General features: G+C 43.5%; 1 protein-coding gene across 4 annotated transcripts in view; it reads right to left on the bottom strand.

Annotated features, from left to right (window-relative positions):
• Positions 1-24,149, bottom strand: part of rock2a (rho-associated, coiled-coil containing protein kinase 2a) — a 332,194-nt gene that overhangs the window by 114,375 nt on the left and 193,670 nt on the right. For all 4 annotated transcript variants that reach the window (XM_068022672.1, XM_068022681.1, XM_068022689.1 and 1 more), the window contains 3 exons: positions 17,894-17,942; positions 7,441-7,576; positions 655-746 (listed from right to left, as the gene is read on the bottom strand). In XM_068022672.1, coding sequence (XP_067878773.1) covers positions 655-746; positions 7,441-7,576; positions 17,894-17,942 — 277 coding nt within the window. The remainder of the gene's footprint in view (positions 1-654; positions 747-7,440; positions 7,577-17,893; positions 17,943-24,149) is intronic.

Genomic DNA, 24,149 nt, shown 5'->3' on the forward strand with positions numbered 1-24,149 from the left:
TTGCTGTGCCCATTGCACTCAGCTGTTTCTTGAAGTCAGGTGAGGTGAATCGAATTGGCTGAAGATAGGCATCTATGACAGTGGGGACTTTAGGAGGAGGCCGAAAAGGATCATCTACTCAGCACTGCTGCCTGAAAATGATTGCGAACGCTTCAGTCTAGTCTTTGATGCATGTTAGGCTCTGCCATCATTGCGATTGCTCATGAAGCCTCTTCCTCCTGTTAGTTGTTTAATTGTCCACCACCATTCATGGCAGGATTGCAGAGGTTTAACCTGTTCCATTGGTTGTGAAATAAATTAAGCTAAATTAGGCTAGCAGGTGTATTTTAGCCCAAGGAGGTAATAAATAGGCAATGTAAGAAATCTTTAAACCCAATTTGATTTATTGAAATGAAGCAGAATATTTTTTTTGTTTAGAGTAGGTCAATAAGAATTTGCTATAATTCATCAGAAGCTCCATTGGGGATAAAAATGGAACATTTCTAGCTGCCATTTCTTCATGTTCAGAAACCTGACAAAGTCATTAAAAACAGGTCAAACAATGCATCTTAAGGCAGATATCACAAATACAGTCAGTCATTGTGTAAGTACTTCAGTTCCATTGTCTCAAATTAAGTTCACAAAATTACTTACAAAAAAATTTGTACAACTAACCTGTCTCTGTAACTGAGCCATTTTCTCATTTGAGATTTGAGAATTCTGATTCCTTTTCTTCAGATCTTCAAGTTGATCCTTCAGGCTATTAACTGTGAAGCAAAATTTTGTTATGAGTACCTAATAAAATGACATTCCAGACAAGCTAATCATCTGAAAAGTAAGTGATGGACACACAGACATGCTGCTCTTCTATACAACACCAGTTTGTAACTTTGGAGTACTCTTAAAGTGACTCCTGACAATACAACGGCCCGTTGACGTCATCAGAGCGCTCCAAACTGCGCACATGGGCAAACGGTCTCCTGTGCACCGAGATATTGCGCATGCGCAGCCTACGTCTTGCCTTGCCAGGACGAACTGGTGCAGGCGCATTAAAACGCGAACTGGCACATGCGCAGGAAAACGCTCTTGCCCCTCAGCCACTCAATCCAGGCTGCTCGCTCGCTATCCCCTATCCCCCCCCACCCCTCCAGACACTAGCTCTAGGCCGCGGGCCGCTTCCCTCTTCTTGGCCACTCACTCTGCCGGAAGAAACAAAGCAGGCCGCAAGGGGTGATGGGGGAGCGAGTGACCAATAGGAGGGAAGCGGCCGCGGCCTAGAGCTACCGTCTGGAGGGACAGGGGGTGTGAGGGAGCGGCTGGAGGGTGGGCTGGGGGCAGGGGGGGGGGGGGGGGGGGTCGGGCAGGGAGTGAGTGCCCAGACAGCGGGATAGGGCAGGTGGGGAAGCAGGGACTGAGCGCCCAGAGAGCGGGATGGGGTGGATGGGGAAACGGGGAGTGAGCGCCCGGAAAGCAGGATGGGGCGGAGGGTGTGCAGCACTGTCAAAGGTGCTGTCCTACTGATGAGACTTTAAACAGCGCAATGTTCTCCGAGTATCAAACATGTCCATTGTGTGCTGCCATGGGTTGATGTTTTTCTGTGAGAAGTTGAGCAGCGCCATCTTTAATCCTGGCAGCTGCCTGAATGTTACAGACAGTGACGTTTCAGTGAAACAGGCTGCATTTGTACATGTACTAGTACTGCGCCACCTAGTGGTTGCGTTCTCAGCAAACACAGCTTATTCTTAAATTTAAAACATCAAAATAGAAAGAGGTCATTCTGTTCCAACAGAAATTTCAGCAATTCAAGTCATTCCACAAACTATTCTGTATGGTCTTGCACTCAGAGTGGTATGTGATACCATTCCTGAAATAGTAGACAGTTTTTGGATACCTCAACCCTTGAGAATGTTTACCTTCACCCGCCCCCGTTTGCTGACCAAGAAACGAACAAACTTCATTTGTGGCCAAAGCTTATAAGATAACATAAGGAACATAAGAAATAGGAGCACCATTTGGTGCTAAAAGGAGTACACCATTTGGCCCCTCGGGCCACTCAATAGGATCACAACTGATCTGATTGTGGCCTTAACTCCACTTTCCTGCCTGGCCCCCATAACCCTTGACTCCCTTGTAGAACAAAAATCTGTCTAGCTCAGCCTTGAATATATTCAATGACCCAGCCTCCACTGCTCTCTGGGAAAGAGAATTCCAAAGATCAAGAATAAATTCTTAAAAAGGGAGACTCCTTATTTTGAAGTTAAGCCCCTAAGTTCCAGATTCCCCTGTCAGCATCTACCCTGTTAAGTCCCCTCAAAATCATATATGTTTCAGTCAAATCACCTCTCAATCTTCTAAACTACAATAACCAATGGCTATAGGCCCAATATGCTCAATCCTTCCTCATAAGGCAACCTCTTCATCCCAGCAATCAGCCTAGTGAACGTTCCGCCAGTATATCCCTCCTTAAATAAGGAGGTCAAAACTGTACACAGTACTCGAGATGTGGTCTCACCAACACTCTGTACAGTTGTAGCAAGACTTCCCTACTTCCATACTCCATCCCCCTTGCAATAAATCCCAACATTTCATTTGCCTCCCTAATTACTTGATGCACCTGCTTGTTAACTTTTTGTGATTCATGTACAAGGACAACAAAATCCCTCTGTACGCCAGCAGCCTGCAGTCTCTCTCCATTTAAATAATATTTTGCTTTTCTCTTCTTCCCATCAAAGTGAACCACCTCACATTTTCCCATATTATACTCCATCTGTCAAATATTTGCTCATTCACTTAACCTATCTATATCCCTTTGCAGACTCTTTGCATCTTCCTCACAACTTACTTTCCCATCTTTGCATCATCCGCAAATTTGGCTACAACACATTCAGTCCCCTCATCCAAGTTGTTAATAGGCCCCAGCACTGATCCCTGTGGCACCCTACTAGTTACAGTCTGATAACCTGAAAAAGACCCATATATCCCCACTCTGTTTCTCGTTAGTTAGCCAGCCCTCTATCCATGCTAATATAGTACCCCCAACACCTTGTGCAGTAACCTTTTATATGGCACCTTATCAAATCCCTTTTGGAAATCCAAATACACTACACCTACCAGTTCCTTTTTAGCCACCCTGCTTGTTACATCCTCAAAGAACTCTATTAAATTTGTCAAATACGATTTTCCTTTCACAAAACCATGTAGACTCTGCTTATTTGTATCATGATTTTCTAAATGTCCTGCTACTACCTCCTTAATAATGGATTCCAGCATTTTCCCAATGACAGCTGTTAGGCTAACTGGCCCCTAGTTTTCTGTATTCTGTAACCCTCCTTTCTTGAATAGAGGTATATTTTCAGTTTTCCAGTATCTAGGAATTTTGGAAGAATACAATTAATGCATCCACTATTTGCAGCCACTTCTGCAGACTATCAAGTCCAGGGGACTTATCAGCCTTTAATCCCATTAGTTTTCCTAGTACTCTTACTCTTGTGATAGTGATTGTTTTAAGTTCCTCCCTCCCCTTTGCCCCTTGATTTTCAACAAGATATTCGACAAGACAAAATATAATAAACATATACACTTCAGGAAAGGGGAGATGGTGGCATAGTGGTAATGTCACTGAACAGAGGCCCAGGCTAATGCCCCGGGGATACGTGTTCAAATCCCACAACAGCTGGTGAAATTTAAATTCAATTAACTAATAAAAATTTGGACTGAAAGCTAGTCTCAGTAAAGGTGCTATGAAACTGTCATCGATTGTCGTAAAAATCCATCTGGTTCATTAATGCCCTTTAGGGAAGGAAATCCGCCATCCTCACCTGGTCTGGCCTACATGTGAATCAACACCCACAGCAACCCTGTCCTCTGAAATGGCCTTACAAACCACTCAGTTGTCAAGGGTAATTTGGGATGGGCAATAAAAGTTAGCTTTCCCAGTGACACCCACATCCCATGAAAGAATTAACAAAAGGAATCTGAACATCAATTTATGCTCTACAACTGGTCAACAAATTGCTGCAGAGTAAGAATCCAGCAGCAAGAGTTTGGCTTGATGACAGACTCCTGAAGCAGCCTGCTTGATCAGCACCCCATCCGACAAAGATTCAATCCCTCCACCAGCGGTGCACCATGACAGCAGTGCGTACCATCTACAAGATGCACTGCAGTAACTTGCCAAGGCTCCTTCAACCGCACCTTCCAAATCTGCGACCTCTACCACCCAGAAGGACAAGGGTAGCAGATGTATGGGACCACCACCACCTCCAAGTGCCCCTCCAAGCGACACGCCACCCTGACTTGGAACTATATCGCTGTTCCTTCACTGTCACTGGGCCAAAAACCTGAAACTCCCTTCCTAACAGCACTGTGGGTGTACCTACACAAGATGGACTGCAGCGATTCAAGAAAATGGCTCACCACCACCTTTTCAAGGACAATTAGGGATGGGCAACAAATGTTGGCCTTGCCAGCAACGCTCACATCCCATGAAAGTATATTAAAAAAATGTTCTAGCCAATATTTATCCTTCAACCAATATCACTAAAATAGATTATCTGGTCATCTATTTCATTGCTGTTTATAGAACCCTACTAAATGCAAATTGGCTGCTGTGTTTACCTACAGTACAACTGTACCTACAGTTCACAAGTAATTAATTGGCTGAGAGATGCTTTGGAATGTCTTGAGGACATGAAAGGTTCTTAATAGATACAACGTCTTTCTTGGGAGTACAAAGTTGAGTGGTAGAGCTTTTTTGTTCTTGAGATATAGATGACAATGAAAAGGCAGCATTATTTTGTTCTGAGGTGGTGGTCAAGGTAATCCTCATTACTTCCACAATGGTGTTAAGTAGACAATTCCAGAATTTTGACACAATGATGAAGAAGGCAGCATACAAAAGTGAGAGACTTGCAAGGGAACTTGTAGATGATGGCATTCAGATTATTTTGCTGTTTTTATTTATTTATTTAGAGATACAGCACTGAAACAGGCCCTTCAGCCCACCGAGTCTGTGCCGACCAAGAACCAACCATTTATACTAACCCTACAGTAATCCCATATTCCCTACCACCTACCTACACTAGGGGCAATTTACCTATCACCTGCAAGTCTCTGGCGGTGGGAGAAAACCGGAGCACCCGGCGAAAACCTACGCGGTCACAGGGAGAACTTGTAAACTCTGCACCGGCAGTACCCAGAATTGAACCCGGAGCTGTAAGGCTGCGGTGCTAACCACTGCGCCACTGGAGAGGTCACAGCGCTGGCAGCTGCTCTCAAAGTAAGTTCAGGGAATTGCTATAATGTATCCTGTAATAGGCACTGAAGCCATGGTGTGCCTGTACAGAGGGATTGATACTGAAACCAATGGCAGGGTAAAAAATCAAGTAGACTGCTCTGTTCCGAATGGCATTAAGAATCTTAAGTTAACTTGTGTAACCCATCCAGGCAAATGATGAGCATTCCATCACAAACCTGACTTGAGCCTCGTAGATGGTGGGGAACCTTTGAGGAGTCAGGAGGTGAGCCACTTGAAGGCAACCCAGCCTCTGCAATACTCTTGTAGCCATGATGTTGATATGGTCAGTTGAATTCAGCTTCTGGTCAATGGTGTTGAGGGTGGTTAGGGCTCAGCAATCACCCTGCCATTGAAGGTTAGCGGCAGGTAGTTGGTCTTTTTTTGTTGGAGATGGACATTACCTCGCACTTATGTGGCCTGAATATCACCTGCCACTTGTCAGCCAAGCCTGGCTATTGCTCACGCCCTGCTGTAAGTTGGCACATCTTACTTCATTATGAGAGAGCTTAAAAATGCAATTGTCAGTGAGAAGCCTTGCATGTGGCAACACAATGGCAGGAAGGTAGCCTAAGTGCTTGGGCTAAGAATTATTCCTCGACGAACGCCTGCAGCAATATCCCAGGTTTATAACGACTGACTTCCAACAGTCACTGCCATCTTTTGTCTCAGCTATGAATCTAGATGCTGAAGGGTTTCCCCCATGACTCCCATTGAACTAGATTTTACAAGGATGTCCTTGTGCCATATAATCAAATGCTGATGTCAAGGGTAGCTATTCTCACCTCTCTTACATTGTGGAGGTGGGGGAGAGGGAAGTGACAGAGACCCTTCTGTGAGCTATTTAAGAATAGCTTTTTCCAGTTCTGCACATTTTATGTTATTCCTCCCTCCCCAAATTTATTGCAGACTCCCTTTTGAAGGGGGCGTATGGAAGTATAGATCTGGCTTGATCACATTAAACTCCATTGGGTCTCACTCTCTTCAGTCAAAATCACCCACTACGCGGGGATCATCCTGGATGGCAAACTGTCTCCCTAAACCTCCCTGCCTTGCCCCTTCGTACAGGTTATCTGTGGTAGGTGGAAATGTGGAGTAATCAGTTCAGCCATGAACTTATTGAATGGTGGAGCAGGTTCGAAGGGCCGAGTGGCCTACTCTTGCTCCTAATTCGTATGTTTGTATCATCTTGAACAACTACTGTGAAGAGCTCATTGATTTCTTCATCACCAAGGTAATGTCAATCCATTCAGTGACCTCTGCTGTTTTATTCTTTCAGTACTAGGCTAACCCTTCCTTCAATCCCATATTTGCTCTGGATCTGAACTGTAATTGAAAGATAAGGTGCTGTTCCTTGAGCTTCCATTGCGTGCTTCATTAGAATAGTCTAGGAGGTCGAGGACAGAGCGATCAGAGGGTGAGTGGGAGAAAGAATTAAAATGACAAGTGTTTGGAAACTCAGGGCTACGCTTGCAGACTGAAAATACAGAAGCAATCATGCAATCTGCGTTTGGCCTTCCCAAAGTACAGGAGACTGCATCATGAGCAGTGAATACAACAGATTAAGTTGAAAGAAGTACAAGTAAATTGCTGTTTCACCCACTCGAGGAACAGCACCTGATCTTTTAATTAGTCATTTTACAGTCGACTGGACTCACTAAGTTCAATCATTTCAGATCATAACCACTGCTCCCATTTTTTGGGGAGCAGGAATTGCTTGTAGTGATTCTATTTTTGTCACTTTCAGCTCCTCTAGTACCATATTCTGTTTCTTTTATTGTCCCATTACCATCGCCTTTTGTCTTGCCCCCTCATCTCTTTGGTCATTTAATCACTCACGCCTTCTATCTATCACAGACCTTCCCTTTTGTTCCTTTGCTCCCTTTTCCCTGCCTCTATACTTGCTTAAAACCTGATATGTCTCTAACTTTTTCCAGTTCTGATGAAAGGTCATCGACCTGGAAAAGTAACTGTTTCTCTCTCCACAGACGCTGCCTGACCTGTTGAGTATTTCTGGCATTTTCTTTCTTCCCCCAGATTTCCAGCATCTGCAGTATTTTGCAATTGTTACATTGTTGGGCTGCATATCAGCCTGTTTCTAATCTGTTGAATGTTTGATGTAATTTTTGCTACAATCTAAATAGAAAATGTGTGTAATTGGTCCTTACCCTCATTTTCTAGGCCACGCTTTTTATCTGCTTCCATTTCAGCTTTACGGTGATATTCTGCATTCTTGTGCTGAAGAAGTGCTTTTTCTCGTTCCAACTGCCTAAATGCTGATTCTACATCTTTCCTGCAAGTTACCTGGAATTCAGAGGCTTAATTAGTAAACAGGAGCTTTTCTACATCTACCGTGTATATATCCCTTTTCCAAAATTGGAAGAATAATTTTAAAAGGGCACTATCTTAGAACAATTTCACTTTTGAATTATTTATCATGGAATTTATATTTATGATTGCATTCAAACATTCTAATAATAATCATCTAAAGTGTGAAATAAAACAAACACTAAATTATGCAACAAAGTGAACAAGTTGATAAATGCGGTGCAAATTCTATCACAGTTCTCCCCTTTTCAGCCTTTTATTTACTTGTTAACTTTAAAAGGGTCAACTGAGGCGCTGCCCTCTACATACAGCAGTGCAGCACAAAACAAAGATATGGAAAGGAAACTTACTGTCGGAATCATGGATTAAATATTCATCTTCAGCACTCCCAGTGCCTGGAGCCCACATTGGAGTATCAGACATGCACCCTACTATTTTCCATCCTTGAAAATTACCTCTTGAATTCTCATTATATGCTCTTGCTATGCAAACCTCTAGAGACAAGGCCCTTGAGCTCGGTTATGAACTTGAACAAATATTGAATGTAAATATATGCTGTAATAGTTGCCACTCTGCAGACTGTAATCATTTCCTTTCAATTGTTCCTCTTACAAGTTTGATTTGTATGCACAAAATGGTTCTGCAGCAGACTTCTGGTGCAAAATTGCAACATATTCTAACATTTGAGTTGCCAAAGGAAAAAAATCTTAATGTGATAGTATTACGAGTGCTTCTATATTTTTAAGTTTTTTTTTGAGGACTCATGTATTTTAGAGCTGGACATTGGTTTATTTTGGGAAAACTGAAAAGACTCCATGGATTTTTTTTAACCAGGGTCACCGAGAGGTCTGGCTTTGAAAACAAACAATTATTGGAAGGATCAAGGAGTGCTAAAAACAATCCCTTACTGGAAGGCACCTGTCTGCAAGTAACTAACCAGCAGGGCTTGTTTGTGATTTGGGGAAAGAGGTTTGCAGAGAAGTGACAAGTCAAGATTTATAGGGGTCAGGAAGCTTGACTCCTATTTGAAGCTTGACATTGTTTATGGTTTCGCTTTGGACAGCGAGTTGGGATATGGACAATGATTTGAAAAGACAGTTGGAGAAAACTTGCCAAGAAGAACAAATCACCCCAACTCAGTCTCTTCCAGCAGTTTGTAAAAACCTGCTGGTTTTCCATCTCTCGAGAAGCTGAGAAGCAAGTGTAAGAAGCAGACTGAAACTGTTGCCGCATTTCTACTGTTAGGTCTGGCTGAAACCTCTGTTGCTGCATTTCTCCTGGAAAGCCTGCCCAAACTAATCTTCAACATCGCCTGCAAAGAAGTGTTCTATGAATATCCCAGTGATAGCTGTCTATACGTATTTGGGAGGCCAAACCAAAACAAAGGACATCTTTACATATTTTCTCTTTTTTCTTCAAAAATTAGCAAGTATTTAACCCAAGTGTTTTGTCTTTTTTCCCCCCCAATAGAACGCTAAGATGAAAATCCCTTTATTTTTCCAGTAACCAGTATAAATAGGTGTGTGTGTGGCTAAGGTAAAAAGGAAACTTTAATATTTCAATCTGTCTGTTAATGCTTTGCTTCATTACTGGTTAAGACTTGTTTTACAATAAACTGATAATTTTTTGTTTATTAAAGAAACCTGGTTAGTATGTTTTATTCTGGGGAAAAATAGTCTATGATTGACCGTATTAGTAAGTGGGGAAAAAATTTAAATATATGTTGTGACCTGTGGAGAAGTAGAACTAGAATAAACAGTGCACTCCTCCCCCCTTGGTCGTAAATAGAAACAAAGTACCTAGGAATCTAAAAAATATATGCGGAGTGAACTGCGTTTAAGTTTTTCTTTCTCTCGTTCTTACTTTTCCTCATTTATTTTTCCTGAATATGCGTTTGACTACAGTCCACTTCCATTCCCTCGCCAATGCCACAACAGTAGGAAAGAGTGCCAGAGCCGTCAAAAAACTGGTGCCATGATCTTCTGTTAGTTGTGGCCACCTACTAAATCTTATCTTTTGGGCTCCCACACAAGCTATACTATTATCCCTCTCCTCACGTACTGAATTCCATCCTGCACCCTCCTTCAAAAACCCTATCACTCACCTATTCTGTCCTATTTAACCAGAGCCCCATTTTCGAACCTCTTTTCCCTCCCAAAGCCCTTGGCATTGTTACCTTCCAGGTCCATGCCTATCTCTTCCACAATTCCCTCCTGAATCAATCTAATCAGGTTTCTTCTTTTCCCACAGCCCTGACACAACCTTAATCAAAAAAGAATCAGCATTCCCTATGATGGTGATTGTACTGCATTATGCCTCCCAATCTTCCTAGCAGTTTTCTGAACAATTGGCAACATTACCTCCCCCAATACCTCTCTGGGAATCACAGAATGGCTAAAGCATAGGAGCCCATTCAGCCCGTTATGTCCATGATGGTTCTCTGCAAGAGCAACTCAACTAGTCCCACTCCCTACCTTTTCCCCATAGCCTTGCAAATGTTTCCTCTTCAGACAATTGTCCAATTCTCTTTTGAAAGTCACTATCGAATTTGCCTGCACCACAGTCTCAGGCAGTGCATTCCAGATCCCAGATCCGAAGCATTCACTGCGTAAAAATGTTTTTCCTCATGTCGTCGTTGCTTGTTTTGCCAGTGTCCTCTGGTCCTCGATCATTCTGCTAACAGGAACGGATTCTCTCTACCTACACCAGAGTGCTGAAAACAGCGGAGGCACTAGAGGAGTATAGGAGCTGCGGGGGTACTTAAAAAAGTAATTAGGAGAGCGAAGAAGGGACATGAAAAAGTACTGGCGGGCAAGATAAAGGAAAATCCCAAGGCATTTTATAAGTATATTAAGGGCAAGAGGATAATCAGGGAAACAGTAGGTCCCATTCGGGACTAAAGTGGCAATCTATGTGAGGAGCCGAAGGACATAGGTGAGGTTTTAAATGATTACTTTTCATCTGTGTTCACTATGGAGATGGATGATGTAGATGTAGAGATCAGGGAGGGTGATTGTGATATACTTGAACAAATTAGCATTGAAAGGGAGGAAGTATTAGCTGTTTTAGTGGGCTTAAAAGTGGATAAATCCCCAGGCCCAGATGAGATGTATCACAGGCTGTTATGTGAGGCAAGGGAGGAGATTGCAAGGGCTCTGACACAAATTTTCAAATCCTCTCTGGACACAGGAGAGATACCAGAGGATTGGACGACAGCGAATGTGGTACCTTTATTCAAGAAGGGTATCAGGGATAAACCAGGTAATTACAGGCCGGTGAGTCTAACATCAGTGGTCGGGAAACTATTTGGAATAAATTCTGAGGGACAGGATTAATCTCCACTTGGAGAGGCAGGGAATAATCAGGGATAGTCAGGATGGCTTTGTTAGGGGAGATCATGTCTAACTAACTTGATCGAATTTTTCAAGGTCGTGACTAGATGTGTAGATGAAGGTAAAGCAGTTGATGTAGTTTACATGGACTTCAGTATGGCTTTTGATAAGGTTGGGAGATTGGTTAAGAAGGTAAGAGCCCATGCGATCTTGGGCAATTTGGCAAATTGGATTCAAAATTGGCTTAGTAACAGGAGGCAGAGGGTGATGGTTGAGGGTAATTTTTGTGAGTGGAAGCCTGTGACCAATGGTGTACCACGGGGATCGGTGCTGGGTCCCTTGCTGTTTGTAGTGTACATTAATGATTTGGACGTGAATACAGGAGGTATGATCAGTAAGTTCCCAGATGATACGAAAATTGGTGGTGTCGTAAATAGTGAGGAGGAAAGCATTAGATTACAGGGAGATATAGATGGGATGGTAAGATGGGCGGAGCAGTGGCAAATAGAATTTAATCCTGAGAAGTGTAAAGTGATGCATTTTGGGAGGACTAACAAGGCAAGGGAATATACAATGGATGGTAGGACCATAGGAAGTACAAAGGGTCAGAAGAACCTTGGTGTACTTGTCCACAGATCACTGAAGGCAGCAGCACAGGTAGATAAGGTGGTTAGGAAGGCATATGGGATTTTATTAGCCGAGGCACAGAATTTTTAAGGGCTGGGAGGTTATGATGAAGCTGTATAAAACGCTTGTTAGGCCACAGATGGAGTACTGTGTACAGTTCTGGGCACTACTCTGTAGGAAGAATGTGATTGCACTGGAGAGGGTGCAGAGGAGATATACCAGGATGTTGCCTGGGCTGGAGCATTTCAGCTATGAAGAGAGACTGAGAAGGCTAGGGTTGTTTTCCTTAGAACAGAGAAGGATGATGGGGGACATGATTGAGATATACAAAATTATGAGAGACATTGATAGGTTGGATAGGAAGAGAATTTTTCCCTTAGCGGAGGGATCAATAACCAGAGGACATAGATTTAAGGTCAGGGGCAGAAGCTTTAGAGGGGATTTGAGGAAAAAAATTTTCACCCAGAGTGTGTTTGGAATCTGGAATACACTGCCTGAAGGGGTGGTAGAGGAAGGAACCCTCACAACATTTAAGAAGTATTTAGATGAACACTTGAAATACCATAGCATACAAGACTACGGGCTAAGTGCTGGAAAATGGGATTAGAATAGTTAAGTGCTTGATGGCTGGCACAGACACGATGGGCCAAAGGGCCTGTTTCTGTGCTGTATATCTCTGTGACTCTAATGCCTTCACATTCTTTTTGAAGTGTCGTGCCCAGAACTGGACGCAATACTCCAGTTGAGTCCAAACCAGTGATCGGTACAGGTTCATCATAACTTCCGAAGAAGGGTCACTGACCCGAAACTTTAACTCTGCTTCTCTTTCCACAGATGCTGCCAGACCTGCTGAGTGGTTCCAGCATTTCTTGTTTTTATTTCATCATAACTTTCTTGCTTTTGAACTCTATGCCCCACTTATAAAGCTCAGGATTCTGTAAGTTGTATCAACCATTTTCTCAACCTGCTCTGCTACTTGCAATGATTTGTGCTCCTGAACCCCTTTAGAACTGCACCCTTTACTTTATGTTGCCTCTCCTCTTCCTACCAAAATGAATCACTTCACACTTCTCTGCATTAAATTTCATCTGTCACTTGGCCTGTCTACATCCTCTTGAAGTTCATCACTATCCTCTCACAGTTCACAATACTTCCAAGTTTTGTGTCATCCGCAAATGTTGAAATTGTGCCCTGTGTAACCATGTATAGGTCATTAATATACATCAGGATACTGAATTATCCATTATAATGAATTCTTGTGACCAAATTTAAACCTTTTGCCATTGAATATTCCCCTAAAAGTAATATTTCTTGCAAGTTTATATCGACTGAACTTTCCTTTAAATATTTGTGTCAGACATTGCTGATGTCTATGCCAGTTTGGAGGTCAGACTTGATGGATGTTGCAACTGCTTCACAAACAGTGGATTAAATTAAATTGTTTCAATTTTTATTTCTATCAATCCTTTCATTATCTCTCAAACTGCATAATTAGAAATCACAGAAATGTACAGCACAGAAAGAGGCTAGTTGGCCCACTGCACCTACCTTGGCTCTTTGAAAGTTCAGGCATGCTTAGTCCCACGTCCTAACTCTTTGTTATAACCCTGTAAGTTCCTCATTCTCATGAACCTGTCCAACTCAACTTTAAGAACACAAGAAATAGAAACAGGAGCATATCATTCAGCTCTCGGGCCTGCTCTGCCATTCAATACGATCATGGCTGATGTTCTGCCTCAAATCCATTTTCCCGCCCATTCCCCATACCCCTTTATTCCCTGAGAAATCAAAAATCTGCCTAGCTCAGCCTTAAATATATTCAATGACGAAGCATCCACAACCCTCTGGGGTACAGAATTTCAAACATTCAACACCCTTTGAGTGAAGAAATTTCTCCTTATTTCAGTCCTAAGTGATCGGTCCCTTATCCTGAGACTGTGACCCCATGTTTTAGATTCCCCAGTGAGGGGAAACAACTTCTCAGTATCTACCCTCTAAACCTCCTTCAGAATCTTGTATGTTTTAATGAGATCACCCCTCATTCTTCTAAACTCCAGAGAGTATAGGCCCAATTTAGTCAGCCTCTCATCAGAGGATAACCCTCTCATCCCCGGAACCAATCTAGTGAACTTCGCTGTACTGCCTCCATGACAAGTATATCCTTCTTCAGATATGGAAACCAAAATGGCATACAGCACTCCAGGTGTGGTTTCGCCAAAGCCCTATACAATTGCAACAGGACTTCCTTATTCTTGTACTTCAGTCCCCTTGCAATAAAGGCCAACAAGCCATTTGCCTTCCTAATTGTTTGCTTTACCTGCATGCTAATTTTGTGTCTCCCTTGTATAAGTACACCCAAGTCCCTATGAAGATCAACATTTACAAGTTAAACATCTTTTAAAAAATATTCTGCTTTTCTATCCTTATTACCTCACACTTCCCCACATTATACTCCATCTGCCAACTTGTTGCCCACTCACTCAATTAACCATTCCCACCTAGTTTTTTTACCATCAGCAAACTTGGATACATTACTCGTGGTCTCTTCATCTAAGTCATTAATATAGAAACTGCAAATAGCTAAGACCCCAGCACTGATCCTTGCAGCATGCCACTAATCTCACACAGCTTGCTAGCTTGAAAATGCTCTGTTTATCCCTACTCTCTGCTTCCTTTCCATTAACCAATCCTCCATCCGTGCTAACATATTACCCCCAACTCCATGAGCCCTTATCTTGCATATTAACCTTTTGCGCAGCACCATACTGACTGCCTTTTGGAAATCCAAGTATACTACATCTATTGGTTCCCCTATATCTACCCTGCTAGTTACATACTCAAAAAACTCTAATAAATTTGTATAACACTATTCTCCTTTTGTAAAACCATGTTGACCTTGGTTGATCATATTATGATTTTCTAAGTGCATTAAGACTTCCTTAATAATGGATCCCAGCATTTTCCTGATAACAGATGTCAGGTTAACTGGCCTGTACTTCTGTTTTCCCTCTCTCTCCTTTCTTGAATAGTGTATTTACATTTGCTAACTTCCAATCCACTGGGACCATTCTAGAATCTAGGGAATTTTGGAACATCATAACCAGTGCTATCGCTGTAGCTAACTATTTTAGAACCCTTAGATGCAGACCATCAAGTCTTCGGGATTTGTTGGCTTATAGTCCCTTATTTTTCTCTAATACTTTTTCTCTGATGGTATTAATTATCTTAAGTTCCATTCTCATTAGCCCCTTGGTTACCCTCTATTTCTGGTATGTAATTTGTGTCTTTTTGTGAAGACAGACAAAATATTTGTTCAACGTCTCTGCCATTTCCTCATCCCCCATGATAATTTCTCCTGTCTTTGCCTCTAAGGGACAAATGTTTTCTTTAGCTACTCTCCTCCTTTTTGTATACTTGTAATATCTCTTACAATCTGTTTTTATATTCCTGGCTAGTTTACTCTCATATTTTATTTTTTCCCTCATCAATTTTTTGGTTGCCCTTTGCTAGTTTCCAGAACAATCCTCAGGCTTATTACTATTCTTTGCAACATTATAAGTCTCTTCTTTTAATCTAATACTGTCCTTAATTTCCCTAGTAAGTCACAGACGGATCTTTCTTGATGAATTTTTGGTTTTAATGGAATGTATTTTTGTTGAACATTTTGACTTGTTTCTTTAAATGTGCCCCACTGTTAATTTACTGTCACACCTTTTAGTCTATTTACCCAATCAGTCTTTGCTCACTTCTCATGACAAGGTAATTGGCTTTAAGATTTTTGTTTGGGACTAGAGTATGTCACATTCAAACTTAATATGGAATTCAATTGAATTATGGTCACCTTGTCCAAGAGAATCTTTTACTTTGTGATTACTAATTAAAATTGACTCATTGCACAATACTAGATCTAAGACAGCTTTATCCCTAGTTGGTTACACCACGTATTGTTCCAGGAAATTTTCACAAAAGCATTCTACAAACTCATCTTCCAGACTACCTTTGCCGATTTGATCTGTCCAACCTATATGAAGATTAAAGTCCCCCATGATTATTAATAGTGCCTTTGTTACAAGCTCCAATTATTTCATGCTTGGTACTCTGTTCTAAGGTATAGCTACTGTTAGGGGACCGATCAACTACTCTCACCAGAGTTTTCTGACCCTTGTTATTCCGAATCTCCACACATATTCCTCCTCCTTTTCCATTTTGTCTATCTTTTTGAAATGTTGTGTACCCTGGAATATTTATTTCCCAACCTCGGTCACCTTCTAACCATGTCTCTGTAATGATGATTACAACTAAGTTTGTTTATGGAAATAGCTTCCACCACTACAGCATTCCACATCCTGACAACTCTGAGTTAAAAAAATTCTCATCTCCCCCCCGCCTAGATCTTTTACCAATGATTTCAAATCTTTGACTCATGAAAGAGGATCAATTTTATCTATTTGTTTTATCAAAGTCTCTCATCATCTTGACCATTAGGTCACCTCTTACTCTCCTCTGTTCCAAGGAAAATAGTCTTAACTTTTCCAACCTCTCCTCATAACTGATATTCCTCATCCCTGGTAAGATGCTGATAAACCTCCTCTGTACCCTTTCCAAGACCTTTAATCTTTCCTGAAGGATGGGACGCAGAATTGTCCATAATATTTCAGCCAAGGCCTAAGCAGTGATTTATAAAGTTCGAGCTTTGCTTTTAGATTCAATTCCTCTATCTATAAACCCAAGTTACCCACATGATTTTTTAACCACATCAGCAACTTGCCCTGTCACCTTTAAAGGTCTTCTACATGGCCACTAAGTTCTCACTGCTCATTGACGGTTTTCAAAGTCATGCCACTTACAGTGCACTGTCTTTCCATATTAATCCTCTCCAAGCGCAACACCTCACACTCCTCTGCATTGAACTCCATCTGCCATGCTTCTGCCCATTTCACCATCCTATCTATGTCATTCTGGAGCCTTAAACTATCTTCATCACTATCTACAACTTTATTAAGTTTCATATCATCTGAAAACATTATAATGTTGCTCCCTACACCAGAGTCTAGGTCGTTCATAAAAAATGAAAAGAATAATGAACCAAAAACTGACACTTGGGAACCACCATTGCAAACCACCTCCCAGTAAAAAAAAAATCCATCCACCACCACCCTTTGTTTCATTGTCACTAAGCCAATTTCATATCCATATCATCACTCTCCCCTTAAATCCATGGGCTTCCATCTTCTTAATAAACCTCTTGTGTGGCACTTTGTCAAATGCCTTCCAAAAGTCCAAATCTACAAAACCTACTAAAGTACCTTGATCAACTTTTGCAGTTACCTCATCCAAGAATTGAATTAAGTTAGTCAGACACAATTTTCCTTGAACAAATCTGTGCTGGCTCTCCTTGATTAACTCATGCCTTTCCAAATGAAAGTTGATTTTGTCCCCGATAACAGCTTCTAATAACTACTACACCATTGATGTTAGGTCTGTAGTTTCCTGTTTATCCCGCTCCTCTTTATTGAATAATGATATAACATTAGCAACCCTCTAGTCCTCTGGCACTATTCTTGTATCTAGTGAGGATTTAAACATCGTAATCAATGCCTCTGTCAAATTTACCTTTGCTTCATTCAGCAACCTCGGATGCAGTCCATCTGGAACAGGTGACATACCAACTTTCAGTAAAGCTAATCTTTTTAGCACATCTTCTCTATCTATTCCTAACTTGTCCATAACTTCCCTCTCCTCTTTTAGTGTAAACTTCACATCATCCGCTTCCTTTGTGAGTTGATTATTATTTATTTATAGATACAGCACTGAAACAGGCCCTTCGGCCCACCGAGTCTGTGCCGACCAACAACCACCCATTTATACTAATCCTACATTAATCCCATATTCTCTACCACATGCCCACCATTCTCCTACCACCTACCTACACGAGGGGCAATTTACAATGGCCAATTTACCTATCAACCTGCAAGTCTTTGGAGGTGGGAGGAAACCGGAGCACCAGGCGGAAACCCACGCAGACACAGGGAGAACTTGCAAACTCTGCACAGGCAGTACCCAGAACTGAACCCGGGTCGCTGGAGCTGTAAGGCTGCGGTGCTAACCACTGCGCCACCCAAACTATACTATACTATATTTGATTATGACATTTGTGCTTTACTTTGCCCTTCCTACCAAACAAAATATCAGAAATGGAAGGGGCAAGATGGCAGAATGTTCAATTTAAAGATTAGCCAACACTGTTTCTATAACTGAATCTAATTCAACTAAATTGTAAACTAAAATTAAAATGCACCTGGACCAGAATACAAAAAAACAAACAGGACTGTACCTCATCTTCCAAATCTTTGGATGTTTTTTCCAGACGACTGTTGGTTGTTCTACAAATGAAAAGTACAGGTAAATATCAAGTCCTAACACAGTATGTTTAACGCTAAACAGAAGAGATAGAAAATGCCAACTCCAATTTCTTTTTAAAACTTTTAAATTTTCAAATGCATGCATCATACCAGTTCACCCAAGTGTGCATTTACACTTCAGCTTTACCACCAGCTGCAGTTCAGATCATAATTAAGCAGAACATTGTTTGCTTTGCCTGGCTGAAACTCCAACTATTCTGTTTAAGAGAGAACTATACATATTCTTGTTTGGATATGCCACGGCATGCGGTAAGTCCATTGAGGTGAAGAAGGAGCTGCGGGACCCGAGAGAAGTCCTGTGAAAAGGTACCCCGAACACCCAAAACATCCACGAACGGCCCCCCCGGCCGCAACTTCAAAGCGCCCGCGGGAGATGGCTCGGAGAGCATCTGCAGCGCACTGTCGGCAATGCTGCATGCCTTTATTTAAACCACTGCAAAAAAAAACCCTTAGCAAATGTAATCACCTCTAAGTCTGCCAAATGATGCTTCACCTCCCGAAGGACGTGGATGAGCTTTCCGGACGTCGATGGTGGGCACTGAGGAAATGGCTTATTACCTGCACCAGATTCCACCCCCCCTCCCCCCCCTTTACCCCCCTTCCACCCCCCCCCACCCCCGTCCCCTTCCCTGCTCCACCCTCTCAGCTCACCCCCTCACAACCCCGTCCCAGCCCGCCCCCCCCTCGCACCATCTTCACCCCGCACCCCCTTCCCCTGCACCCCCCCCCCGCCCCCTCCCTCTACCCCTCCCCCTTGCATCCCCTCCTCCCACCGGCACCATCCTACACCTGTGTAGGGGCCCCAACAACCCCACTGCCTTGTGGGCGTCTCGGGAGAGACCAAGGCTAAGGGAGTAAACCCTAACAGAAAATCCGGAGCGGAACCCCGTAGGCGGTCATGTGTCACCTTTGGCATGTTTCCGGCAGTTCCTGCAGCCATACTGGTGCCAAACGTCGTGTCCTGCACTCCTTTGGACCCCACCAGAAAGGCCGAGAGGGGGGTTTTGACGACTGGGCAACTCTCAACCTCCATAAATTTGCCCAGGCATGCGCCATGGAGAGGTCACTCCATAGTTGCCTCACAGCGACTGAAACAACACGGAAGGCAGCAGTTACGGGTTATAAGTCCAGATAAATTGGCGTAGAAACTGGGCGCCACGGGTTGCCTTTGTCGGTGGGAGAGGTCATTGCACCTCACTGGACAGCTACCGCCCGCCTCAAACCGGGCAGCCCCCGGTCAATAAGGTTCTGTCCCGCCACAGTCTGCCTGCTTCAATGGGTGCTTGGAGCTCAGGGTCATTGCCCGAAAGGTGGACTGATACACCGCACCAAACAACATGAAAAAAGGAAAGAAGGTACCAGCCCTTCGCTTTGCAAGCTGGAACGTCAGAACTATGTGTCCTGGCCTGTCGGAAGACCTTACACAAATCAACGATTCTCGGAAGACCGCCATCATTAACAACGAGCTCAGTAGACTCAATGTGGACATTGCAGCACTTCAAGAGACTCGCCTCCCCGCGAGTGGCTCTCTAGCAGAGCAAGACTACACCTTCTTCTGGCAGGGCAGGGATCCTGAAGAACCAAGACAGCATGGAGTGGGCTTCGCCATCAGAAACTCCTTGCTCAGCATGATAGAGCCTCCCTCAAATGGCTCGGAACGCATACTGTCCATCCGACTGCTCACCACCTCTGGTCCAGTACACCTACTCAGCATCTATGCTCCAACACTCTGTTCCGCACCTGAAGCTAAAGACCAGTTCTATGAACAACTCCATAACATCATTAGCAGCATCCCCAACACCGAACACCTATTCCTGCTGGGGGACTTTAATGCCAGGGTTGGGGCCGACCATGACTCATGGCCCTCCTGCCTTGGGCGCTATGGCGTTGGAAGGATGAATGAGAACGGGCAGAGACTGCTTGAGTTGTGTACCTATCATAACCTCTGCATCACCAACTCGTTCTTTCACACTAAACCCTGTCACCAGGTTTCATGGAGGCACCCAAGATCACGTCGTTGGCACCAGCTAGACCTCATTGTCACAAGGCGAGCCGCCTTAAACAGTGTTCAAATCACACGCAGCTTCCACAGTGCAGACTGCGACACCGACCACTCCCTGGTGTGCAGCAAGGTTAGACTCAGACCAAAGAAGTTGCATCATTCCAAGCAGAAGGGCCACCCGCGCATCAACACGAGCAGAATTTCTCACCCACAGCTGTTACAAAAATTTCTAAATTCACTTGTAACAGCCCTTCAAAACACTCCCACAGGGGATGCTGAGACCAAGTGGGCCCACATCAGAGACGCCATCTATGAGTCAGCTTTGACCACCTACGGCAAAAGTGCGAAGAGAAATGCAGACTGGTTTCAATCTCATAATGAAGAGCTGGAACCTGTCATAGCCGCTAAGCGCATTGCACTTTTGAACTACAAGAAAGCCCCCAGCGATTTAACATCCGCAGCACTTAAAGCAGCCAGAAGTACTGCACAAAGAACAGCTAGGCGTTGCGCAAACGACTACTGGCAACACCTATGCAGTCATATTCAGCTGGCCTCAGACACCGGAAACATCAGAGGAATGTATGATGGCATGAAGAGAGCTCTTGGGCCAACCATCAAGAAGATCACCCCCCTCAAATCTAAATCGGGGGACAAAATCACTGACCAACGCAAACAGATGGACCGCTGGGTTGAGCACTACCTAGAACTGTACTCCAGGGAGAATGCTGTCACTGAGTGCCCTCAATGCAGCCCAGCCTCTACCAGTCATGGATGAGCTGGACATACAGCCAACCAAATCGGAACTCAGTGATGCCATTGATTCCCTAGCCAGCGGAAAAGCCCCTGGGAAGGACAGCATTACCCCTGAAATAATCAAGAGTGCCAAGCCTGCTATACTCTCAGCACTACATGAACTGCTATGCCTGTGCTGGGACGAGGGAGCAGTACCCCAGGACATGCGCGATGCCAACATCATCACCCTCTATAAAAACAAAGGTGACCGCGGTGACTGCAACAACTACCGTGGAATCTCCCTGCTCAGCATAGTGGGGAAAGTCTTTGCTCGAGTCGCTCTGAACAGGCTCCAGAAGCTGGCCGAGCGCGTCTACCCTGAGGCACAGTGTGGCTTTCGTGCAGAGAGATCGACTATTGACATGCTGTTCTCCCTTCGTCAGATACAGGAGAAATGCCGTGAACAACAGATGCCCCTCTACATTGCTTTCATTGATCTCACCAAAGCCTTTGACCTCGTCAGCAGACGTGGTCTCTTCAGACTACTAGAAAAGATCGGATGTCCACCAAAGCTACTAAGTATCATCACCTCATTCCATGACAATATGAAAGGCACAATTCAACATGGTGGCTCCTCATCAGAGCCCTTTCCTATCCTGAGTGGTGTGAAACAGGGCTGTGTTCTCGCACCCACACTTTTTGGGATTTTCTTCTCCCTGCTGCTTTCACATGCGTTCAAATCCTCTGAAGAAGGAATTTTCCTCCACACAAGATCAGGGGGCAGGTTGTTCAACCTTGCCCGTCTAAGAGCGAAGTCCAAAGTACGGAAAGTCCTCATCAGAGAACTCCTCTTTGCTGACGATGCTGCTTTAACATCTCACACTGAAGAATGCCTGCAGAGTCTCATCGACAGGTTTGCGTCTGCCTGCAATGAATTTGGCCTAACCATCAGCCTCAAGAAAACGAACATCATGGGGCAGGATGTCAGAAATGCTCCATCCATCAATATTGGCGACCACGCTCTGGAAGTGGTTCAAGAGTTCACCTACCTAGGCTCAACTATCACCAGTAACCTGTCTCTAGATGCAGAAATCAACAAGCGCATGGGTAAGGCTTCCACTGCTATGTTCAGACTGGCCAAGAGAGTGTGGGAAAATGGCGCACTGACACGGAACACAAAAGTCCGAGTGTATCAGGCCTGTGTCCTCAGTACCTTGCTCTACGGCAGCGAGGCCTGGACAACGTATGCCAGCCAAGAGCGACGTCTCAATTCATTCCATCTTCGCTGCCTTCGGAGAATACTTGGCATCAGGTGGCAGGACTATATCTCCAACACAGAAGTCCTTGAAGCGGCCAACATCCCCAGCTTATACACACTACTGAGTCAGCGGCGCTTGAGATGGCTTGGCCATGTGAGCCGCATGGAAGATGGCAGGATCCCCAAAGACACATTGTACAGCGAGCTCGCCACTGGTATCAGACCCACCGGCCGTCCATGTCTCCGTTATAAAGACGTCTGCAAACGCGACATGAAATCGTGTGACATTGATCACAAGTCGTGGGAGTCAGTTGCCAGCATTCGCCAGAGCTGGCGGGCAGCCATAAAGACAGGGCTAAATTGTGGCGAGTCGAAGAGACTTAGTAGTTGGCAGGAAAAAAGACAGAGGCGCAAGGGGAGAGCCAACTGTGCAACAGCCCCAACAAACAAATTTCTCTGCAGCACCTGTGGAAGAGCCTGTCACTCCAGAATTGGCCTTTATAGCCACTCCAGGCGCTGCTTCACAAACCACTGACCACCTCCAGGCGCGTATCCATTGTCTCTCGAGATAAGGAGGCCCAAAAGAAAGAAAGAATGCCAATAGTTAGGGATTTGAATATTTAAACAATAGAATGGGTAAAATCCCTGATGTCATTAAACTGAAGTCAGTTGGGTTCAGCTAATGCCCAGGAAGTTCAAAAGGGCCCTTCAGCACTTTATAACCAGATTTGACACTACACTGTAATTACACGCATGTGGCACCAAGCTAAGATAGTACAAGACTACTATAATCAATGGTGCATCACTCCACTTTGCTCTGGTGTCAAGTATCTTTGCACCAATATGAAATTCAGTGTAAGTGCATCCTCAAACAGAGTTTGTGAACTAAGGTTTTTTTTCTGAGATCACTTTCTTTTTCCCACCAACATTGCTGTTATGCACCTCAAAGTCACCTGATTCAAACAGCAACTTTAGCAGAAGCCTAGGGCACCAAGTACCATCAACGGCATTTGTGGTGACACCGTGCTAAAGCAGCCCTTTCTCATTTTGAAATTTCTTTCAAAATTTTCAGGTGCCGTGCTCTTGGTTAGGGAAGTTTCCATATGGTCACACAGGCAGAAGGGAATTTTAAGATAAAAATGATGAAACAGGAGAGGAAAGATCAAAAAGTAAAACAGGGCTTGCATTTGGATAAAATAATCTCTGCAGTTAGTGCCTTCTCCAAAAAATATGGAGCAAGCTCAAACTTAAAACAGCTGTGATTTGGACCTTGTAGTTAGTCAAACATTTCTGTATTTCACCAATTTTAGGCCATCACTTTTGTTGTCATTTAAAAAATGCAGGTGCAATATTGCATTTAATCTCCTACAGTATAACACTCTATTTAAGACGCAGTTTGGCTCTGTTAAGAACAATCCCACCCGAGTAAGAAGGATGTGGGTTGAAACCCAAATCTAGGACTTGAGATCTTAAACTAGCCTAGCTACCTAAGTGCAGTACTGAGAGGATACTATATTGCCAGAGGCAATGTATTTAGACAAGAAATTAAACCAAAGACCCCTGTGTTCTTCAGTTCAGTGCAAAAGATCCAACAACACTATTTGAACAGCAAAAAATTCTCCCAGTGTTTGGACCAGTATTGCTCTCTTCATCATCACCAAAAAGAATTAACTGGATGGTCATCACATTTGGTGTGTGTAAAGTGGCTGCCACATTTGCCTATATAAATAACGATATAATTCAGTAATTCATTGGCTGTGAAACATTTTGAGATATCCTGAAAACAGGATGAGGTGCCTTATAAATGCAAACTCTTTCTCTACTATTCACAGCCATGGCTATAGTAATTTCATCAACTGCAGGAAAACTATTTCACAGATGCAATTTTTAAAATCCTACCCAATACAGGGTAGGGTATATCATAAACAATTTTCTTAAAGTGACAGTATTTCCTCAATATGCAACTAACCCATACACAAATAGTGTCTTACAAAGTGAATTTACAACGAAGGGAATCAGGTATCGGTGGCAAACATGCTCCAGTCACTTGTCACTCCACTGTCCCAATGAGGGCTTTAGCGACAGCCTTAGAACAGCAACACCTACTGCACCAGTGTGAAATTTACTAGCTTCCATACTAATCATCCTTTGGGCAAATACAGGCAGTTACACTTAA

Source organism: Heterodontus francisci, chromosome 3 (assembly GCF_036365525.1).
Source record: "Heterodontus francisci isolate sHetFra1 chromosome 3, sHetFra1.hap1, whole genome shotgun sequence".
Lineage (NCBI taxonomy): Eukaryota > Metazoa > Chordata > Chondrichthyes > Heterodontiformes > Heterodontidae > Heterodontus > Heterodontus francisci.